This window comes from Schistocerca americana, chromosome 4 (genome assembly GCF_021461395.2).
Source record: "Schistocerca americana isolate TAMUIC-IGC-003095 chromosome 4, iqSchAmer2.1, whole genome shotgun sequence".
Classification (NCBI taxonomy): domain Eukaryota; kingdom Metazoa; phylum Arthropoda; class Insecta; order Orthoptera; family Acrididae; genus Schistocerca; species Schistocerca americana.
Genome location: NC_060122.1, coordinates 546482864 through 546492298, shown reverse-complemented (window position 1 = coordinate 546492298; position 9435 = coordinate 546482864). Strand labels below are relative to the sequence as shown.

At 36.0% G+C, this 9435-nt stretch overlaps 1 protein-coding gene across 1 annotated transcript in view; it reads right to left on the bottom strand.

Annotated features, from left to right (window-relative positions):
• Nucleotides 1-254: 254 nt before the first annotated feature.
• Nucleotides 255-9435, bottom strand: part of LOC124612343 (LITAF domain-containing protein) — a 59718-nt gene continuing 50537 nt past the window's right edge. The window contains exon 4 of the mRNA XM_047140497.1: nucleotides 255-6941. Coding sequence (XP_046996453.1) covers nucleotides 6836-6941 — 106 coding nt within the window. The 3' untranslated portion in view covers nucleotides 255-6835. The remainder of the gene's footprint in view (nucleotides 6942-9435) is intronic.

The following is a 9435-nucleotide window of genomic DNA, read 5'->3' as shown; positions in this document are numbered from 1 at the left end:
AAGGAACTTTACTCCTTACAGCAGACAATTGGATCAGTACCCCCTCTTACGGGGGACTTCATACAACATATTTTTATATACAGCCTTAGTTAAGGGGTGCATACGACAGTTAAAGAAAGTAGGAAGGAAATCTGGACCATTATCAATATCAGAATCTATAAGCAGCCACAAACAAGAGATCCATGTACGGTGATAATTTACAGTATCTTTCTAAATCTGATATCAATTAACTGCTGTAAAGAGAGACAAAATAGAACTGAAAGCAAACTTATATTTCAGAAAGAGTAGGCAAAATATTTTGTGCCAGAATTTCATTTGTATACATAGCATAATAGCAAGTAATACATAAATTTAAGGCCACTTACAGTGTTCATCATATACATTAATATTAGATAAAACATCTAAATTTTAGAAATATGACAGTAAAAAAGGAAACATGATTGATTATATTTTTCCCTTTTCTATGAATGGATAACAAGTATACAACCCACAATACAACAAGTAAACAATGATTATTATTTCATATTTGAAATAGCACCAACGTGTTTTCTTCGCAAGTTATCAAATTTTATACATATAGGAAGCAAAATTCATTGTAAATCAATATACCACTCAAGCCAGCAAAGTGAAGTAATACGTTTAATTAAAGCTTAATAAATTAGCTTTATCCAGGTCAGCCTGAAATTTCTGGATAAACAGCAATCATTACAACATCATGTGATACTGCTCAGCCAAAATTTCTGCATTAAACATATCTCAAGTGGGCTGATACAGAAATACTGTAGCACATTCTATGTAAGGTGTTGTATTTTTACATCAAATAATGAAAATGCAATTTCACCATACAATACAGTTACTACCTAAAGAAGCTCAACTTGTTAATTACATCACTTTATCACATAATTTTATGGAACTTAGATTAAAACTGCATGCTGGACTGGTTCTTGAACCCAGAATATTTCTTCCAGGAGTGCTAGTCTAGCAATGTAAGCAGGAGATCTGTGAATTTTGGAAAATAGGAAAAAGGTCTTGGCAGAACAGAGGCTATGAAGACAAATCGTGAGTCATGCCCAGGTAATTCAGATGGTAGGGGCATTTCTTGCTAAAGGCAGGATTCCAGGTTTGAATCCCAGACCCAGCACACCATTTCAACCTCTCAAGAAGTTTCAAAACAGAGCACACACACCTACAGAGTGAAATATTCATTCAGGATACAGTTTTGCTTACATACAGTGAAGAATTAACACAGAATGCTGACCACCCAAACAACTGATCTTAACTGAGAGGAAAAAAAAACAGAAAACTCATTAAAATGTGACAAAAGATAATTATTTGTGCCTGCACATGCACTCAAGCACAAGACATGAGTACCATTATACCTACTGTGAGAGGACACATTAAATTGAAGACTATAACATTATTGCAAGGGCAGGAGACAGAGGGAGGGGATGCAGAGAGAAGTGCACACATGCAACAATACAAATAGATTTTCTGGGGGAAATGTTGCTGATATTCTTCCCTGTGAGAAATTAATACCAAAATAACAACACCTTTTTTACTAAATAAGATTAAATTGTCACTTGTGTCAGAAACACAATTCCAGCATGAATTCAAACCACAAATATAAATATATTAAAATGGTGGCAAACTGTATTGGAAGTGACAGAATTGGATTAAGTGGCCACCTTTCAAGGCACTCATGCTAGTGGCAAAAATTTTCAAAATGTTAAATTTGAACACATACAACTTCCTATATTATCAAATAAACACTGTGTATAGCTTTGTGGTGGCTTCCATCAACTTTTCCCAAAGGTTATCTATAAATTCATTCCAAAGAGGGAACTGCTCAAAGTTGTTAATAGGAGTGGAAGAGAGAGGTCAAAGTTCTACAACTTATGTGTAGAGGTAGGAAGGTTATGTGGTTATGTGCAGTACTGTGGCAGCACTTGCACCATGTGCTCACATTTGTCAAAATCAGAGCAATTGTGTGTCACTGCACTGATTAGGGTATAAGAGCTTTGTGGATAGCTGTTGTGATCTACATTGCTACAAAAATGTGTGTTTGTGAGCTTTGACTGCTTCTCTTTTTCCCATCTGTTATTAAACATAAAGAAAATTATTTGTTCGCACTTTAATTTAGTAATTCTGAGTGATGAAAACTGTGTAATATTTCATAGAGGATGTGCAATATTTCACAGAGGATGAAGATAATATTTGTTGCAACATTTGTAATTGAAATTTTCTGTGTGTTGCGAATAGCACAGTGGGATTGATTCACCACAAACTTACACAATATATTGAGTTACAAAAAAACTTTCATTTGTAGATATTTACATGTCCTCATGTAAGGCAATTCAGGCAAAATATTCAGGTAAGTATTTTTATAACGAAGTATTGCTTTTGAGACACATTTAAATTTGGTATTTCCCTCCTAAGGAAAAAAAAAAGTAGCATCAAGACTGAATACACTGCCAGTATCTGGTCATGATCTATGTAAAACCCATCACTCAAATTCAAAAATGCAATCCCAATTGTTTCATAACATGTAAATATTTATCTTGATGAATGTCAAGCAAGTAAAAGCACAAAAAAATTGCAGTATATCTGACACTCTGTGAACTCTTCTTTAAGTACATATTAATGTACAAAATTATTATTTTACATCAACTGCAATGAGAATAGTTAAGCAGAAGTCCCTAAAAAATTCTGCATCAGAATAAAATCCACTAAAACAACATTTAGTGAACTATAATGGTCTTACTACAAGCTCACTTTGCTGCATAGGCTGCAGTGTGATGCCTTGTGTACTTATTTCACACAGATTTTTAAGAGAGCACAGTTCCATGGGAATGAAATGCCCAAGAAAAAGTCTCAAGCACTTCAAATGAACATAAATGCTATTTCTATTGGAGTGTACAATCTTGGAATGTACAATGTTCCATGGACACTGAAACCTTTAGGAAAGAGGATCAGTTTTGGGTTAAGTACAATTACACACAAAAAAAATGGAGACACACTACTGGTCTGGCAACAATAAATTCATACAATGAAAATATGCAAACTATGCAGATACATGAACGACCAAGTGACTTAAACAGAGAGGTAGAGGGAGGGGGAGCTATGCGACAGAGGACACAAACCCATAATTTAACAGTATACAGTGTTTTCACAACTATAAAAATGGGTCAAACTTACAAGCTGCAGAAAATACAGGACATGAGCAACAATAGTCTAACATGTAAGTGAGTAGGGGAAAAGATGGGGAGGATAGAGGATAAACTTGAACTTTTAATGAATTTTTCATAAGATGTGAAGGCATACGTGAAATACGACAGTATCTTGCTTCATCACCTGTGGAGAAATTGAAAAATTAAGATGGGTAGTCTCATGTTAGATGTATTTGAGTGCAGTTAATCACTTAGTGTCATTACTTTCCTTTAGTGATTACACAGAATAAAAATGCTTACATTTTACTACAGGATTCACTCTTTCTTTTTTAATTCATATTATTTGTCAACATTTGTCAAGATACAGCATAGGAACTGTACATATTCAGCACATTCTGTGAAACATGTATACCAAAAATATTTTGTAAAAGTCATGTGACTAGGGCCTCCCATCGGGTAGACCATTCGCCTTGTGCAAGTCTTTCGATTTGATGCCACTTTGGCAACTTGCGCGTTGATGGGGAAGAAATGATGATTAGGACAACACAACACCCAGTCCCTGAGCGGAGAAAATCTCCGACCCAGCTGGGAACTGAACCCGGGCCCTTAGATTTGACATCATGTCACGCTGACCTTTCAGCTACCGATGGCGGACAGCAAAAATATTATAAACAGTGTGTGATAAGCATTACCTGAATGTGCAAGAATTAGATTTCATTCATTGAGGACTCAGCTCTTATAGACCTTTATTTTATGCAGCTGATATGTTATCTCAAAATTAAAATCAAAGAAAACTACTCTCAACATTTCTGAAAAATGATATGCTATTCACAACAACCTATGAACATGTGTCCCTGCAGAATTTGAGGTATATGAGCATGAGTAAGTATGTTACTGTGTATTTGTGTAGCTCCCACAGTTTGTACAAACATTAAGACATGCCATACAACTTATTGTCTGTTTTACATTAAACATTACTTTCATAAGGAAGTGACAGCCATTTGAATTCCACAGTTTAAATGGTAAAACTACCAAAAACAACTTATATCAATAGGATTTTGATTTTCTGGATAGTTCAACTGTAAGACAGAGAAAATTAAATTGCTAAAACAATAAATGAAAATTTGAGTTAGTCATGAAAACTTACGTCATGCATAAAATACAGAACTTGGAAGCCCATAAAAGCTAACATACAGTTACAAGAACAATTAACATAATATAAATGAGTAAAAGACATTTACGGGTTAAATAACATGTGTTTCCACCAAGATGTCTCCAGTGCAGTCTTTATGACGAAACAGATGTGTGTGCATTCATTAAGTATTCCATATCTTGCAATTCCAAATCTTTAAAAGACAAAAATGTGGTAAATACTAAACTTCAATCTCTAAAACAATCTTATCAGCTTTTTTTCAATTAACAACTGTTAATAAATGCTGCTGGATGAGATTTAATTAAAACTGAACAAGAGTTCTTCATAAATCATTGCACATCACAATGGAAACTACCTAGAACCAACTACTGTTACCATAATTGTGGCCAATAAGCCCTCATTTCATTTTGTGTTATTTATGAAAGAGAATACCAAGTTATAAGGCTATACTAGATACATACAGCATTACTTCTCTTAACAAAATATTCACACTCTGTTGTTTTATTTTAATGTGTTTAAAAATGAGCCATTAACATATGAGCAAAATAGTTACACTACCACAAACTATTCTTGCAAAGTAAATACCAAGATGAACACAAAATCTATAGGATAGTTATGAAAAAGCCATACACACATGAGCAGAATAAACGTTAGCCCAACAGTATGTCAACCCCCACATCAAATGACACATATAAATATGTTATGGAAAGGATAGAGTGCTACTCGCCATACAGAAGAGGCACTGAGTCACCATCACAGGGAAAAAGACTGCTATACAAGCTATCAGCCAGAAGGCCTTCTTCTGAAGTACGTACACACACACACACACACACACACACACACACACACACACACACACACGACCACTGACTGGCTGCTGAAGCTCGATCATGGACTTCAGCTGCACCTGATGGAAGGCAGTTCATGGTCGGATCACAGTGTCCAGACAGACACACACACACACACACACACACACACACACACACACACACACACACAGACAGACAGACAGACAGACAGACAGAGAGAGAGAGAGAGAGAGAGAGGAATTTTCTTCTTTGAAACTAGGCCTTTTGTCCAAAAGCTTGTATAGCAGTCTTTTTGTTGTGCCTGTCTGTGACTGTGTCTCCTCTATACAGTGATTAGCACTCTATCATTTCCATAATACTGTTGCTATTCCATCCTGGACTTTCCAATGTGTGCATATTCAGGTGTACATGATAAATTAATTTTGCTGATATGAATCCTTGTTACATACTATTTCATTTATACTTCTGCTGCTTCTTTGTGCCTTCCATTTCCCAATTTCCATAGGCTTGAGAGTGTTATGGAAGCTCAAAGCTATTATTATTATTATTGTGTGCTGCCCTCTCTATGCTACAACTGTTTGTTTTATGTGACTGTAGCTTTTCAATCTACCTTCATACGCACATAAATTAATTAGTATGGACACAATATTTCACACCAAAAAGTAAACAGAGTATATATAATGTTAAATGGATATTTTTAGAATCCATAACAGCCTGATAAAGTAACTTTCAAAACAATGTACACATTACACTAGTAAGAGGGCATGCAGAGCAAGAGATTAGGACAGTCAGGATCCAATAGCTGCGCAAAAGTCACTGGAAGGGTATCCTGAGACAAAAATATGTTTACAGTAATCACAAATCTTTGTGTACTGGCAAAGCAAGGAAATTTACAGTACCACGGATATATTTCATTAGTTCACATATTTTCAAGAGGACAGCAAGTGATATTACCAAAAGGAGACTGCAATCACGTGTTTTGCCGGGCCACTGTCAAATGTATGTTGGTATACACACTAAAAAGATGGTAGTATTTAGGAGAATGAATTATTATTATTGTGACTTATAAAGAGCTGCCAAATTTTTCTTTTATCTATAAGGGATGAGATAAAGGACATTTTGGAGATGATCACTGCCCAAAGCCAATGAAAGTAGACCCATGACTAAGAACTATGCAACAGCACAGTTCTTAAACAGAGCTGCTGTTAAAGATATAAAAATACTTTTAATCCCAGTGAATATATTTTCTGTGTCAGAGAACTTGCAAACATTCATTTGACAATGATATTTATAAGCAAAGACACCTAAAAACAGCCAAAAGCCTCTACACAAGAACTACTCAATTAGAAACACAGTAAGGAAAAATGGAAACTTCTTATAAAAATATATGACATCCCAAAATGACAGCTCAACATTAAAAATTACGTTTACAGCGATTTTTAATCAGTTTTAATTTTGTGCTGAAACATATACTGCTGAAAAACACCAGCAATAAATCTATTATTTAACAGGTACTATTATATGTATATATGTATGTATGTATATATATATATGCTTAGTCATTAATGGTTGCAGTGTCTCGCTGAAATGACACTGCAATTCAAAAAGTGTAGTAAAATAAAACTACTATAATGAGTATTGCATTGGTGAGTATTAGAAATTCAATAAGCTTTGTTTATTCATAACTCATGACCCAGAGTCTAGCATTATCGGCGGTAGCGTCCCAGATATGCCTTGCAGTTAGGGCATGTGTGATGAACGTCCATACATTCATCAATGCAGCAAGGTATGAGACAACAACCAAGCCAACAGCTGCAAAAAGAAAAAAATAATTAGGCAATATACAGCAAGTTTCCTGTAACCACGGTTATTTCATACATACAAAATAAAGCTATCTTTATTAATATAAAACCTGATGTCCTCAACAATATCTTGGGTGGAATACAAATAATGAAATGAGTACAGATAAACTGTAGAGATGGCGGTGTTTATATGATAGTTATTAAACTGTTTAACAATATTGATTTTTGCCTGATGTTATCAAACCGTGTGCTGTTTGACAAAATAAATGTTCTGGGAAAAAAGGTTAAGTATACCTTAGAAAACAAATGTAATTTTAAGGATGCTATAATTGTGCACCAATCTGGACACACTAAGCTCTGAAAACCCATTCTCACAACCCTCCTCCTCCTCCTTCTTCCTCTTCCTCCTAAATATTCATGAAGAAGAAGAAGGAGTAGAATCTTAATTTTAACCTTCTTTATGAGAATTTAGGGTTTTTAGTCACTATGCCGCAGTAAGACACATGCAGCTTCAGATACAACCAATCTAAATTGTTTTGATCACTTCTGAGCCTCAGTGAGACAGAGGATGAGCCCTTACTTATAAACTGGAACAATAAAAGCAACCGCAGTGGGGTAAACTGAAGCACAAAGGGACAAAACAGATATCCAATACCAAGTTTTATGACCTTTAAAACGTATTACTTTATTATTGGTAAAATGAAGACATTAGAAATGGTGAAAAAAGAGACAAAGAGATTGATGGGAAAAGGAAAAGTCCTGGATATGGACTGGAAATAGCTGTACATTGACAACCAACAACTAATACTAACTGCTCATCACTAAATCATCATCCACAGAAAATCAGGTTTGGCTATAACTCAAACCCATGTCAATTATTATACGAGTGTTTTTATCAAGCCACTATTCTCTTTTCAATGAAACATTTTTTGTTCATATGTGTTGAATGGATTATATTTCCTAGCAACAGCACATATGTTTTTCAGTGAGTGTTAGTAAAACTAGCTTATCCAACTTCTTAATTTCTTCAAGTATGTACTCCACTGCCACAGCTTCACCACTTGCATTCTGACAATGGCCAGGTCAGAATGCAGTGATTTATCATAAATGCCCATGCAGTTTGTTTTCAAGGGTCTTATTGGTTGAAATTTTTGGAATCAGCACAAAATATTTTCTCAAATCGCTGAAATGTTCCCAGCTCCCAGCACTGCATTTAAGTCAAGGTTAAACTTGAAATCGTGCACAATGGTTCTTATCTGATTCCATACTACTTAGTGATGGAATACAATGTCTCCCAAAATTCTTGAAATATATATATTTTTTCATGCCCTGACAGTTAGCAGCACACCCTCAGTCAGTCTCCTTTGAGCATTAGTAGCAATAGTATTGCTGATTTAGTGCACCTCTGTTTTGAGATCACATCATGGCAGATACTTATGTATAATGAAACTTCCTGACAGATTAAAACTGTGTGCCGGACCGAGACTCGAACTCGGGACCTTTGCCTTTCGCGGGCAAGTGCTCTACCATCTGAGCTACCGAAGCATGACTCACGCCCCGTCCTCACAGCTTTACTTCTGCCAGTACCTCACCTCCTACCTTCCAAACTTTACAGAAGCTCTCTTGCGAACCTTGCAGAACTAGCACTCCTGAAAGAAAGGATATTGCGGAAACAGGTAGGAGGCAGGGGGTGAGAAATGGGTGGGCAATGACCACTTGCTCTGGGCTGCCGACGACAACCCAAACTAATGAAAATATGACTTGTGTGCAAGGGCTGTTTAATACTTATCGTCAAGTGAGTGTTCCACGGTCAGCTAGCACTCTGAACGTTCTGAAAACCATCATCTGTGAGTTAAAAAGACATCACTGCTATCTGGCTGCTGCATCACGACAATGCGTACAACCACAAATCTCTCCACATCCATGATTTCCCGGCAAAGCACAACGTGGCAATGCTGCTGCAGCCACCCTACAGTCCCAAACTCGCCCTGGATGACTTTGTTCTCCAAGGTCAAAAACATACCCAAAGGACATGGTTTGACAGCACTGAAGATATCAAAGCGGCTGTGACAACATCTTTACAGGAAATTCCCATTGAGAGCTTTGAGGGGCACACCAGGAGTGGGAGAGTTGGTGGGAAAAATGTGTAAATGCTCGTGGTGAGTACTTTGAACAATATGAACCTGTTACACAGAAATTGTAAATAAATCTTTTTTAAAGAGTATATATTTCATGAATTTTGGGACACAGCTTGTATACTTATGACTTTCCACTACTCTAATAATGGCTGGTGGTATCTAGAAATAGTTGTTATAAACTGCTTACAATGTATTTTCATAAAATTTTCCTCGTAACTTGCATAGTTGGTATTTTTTGATTGGAAAACATCTTTCTCAATACTCTAGAGCTCAGGAAACTGCTAAATACAGCCACCTGTGTAAGCAAAGTGAAAGTAAACCTGCATTCACAATGAAGTTCATTAGAGTGCACTGTGTCTCCAGTTG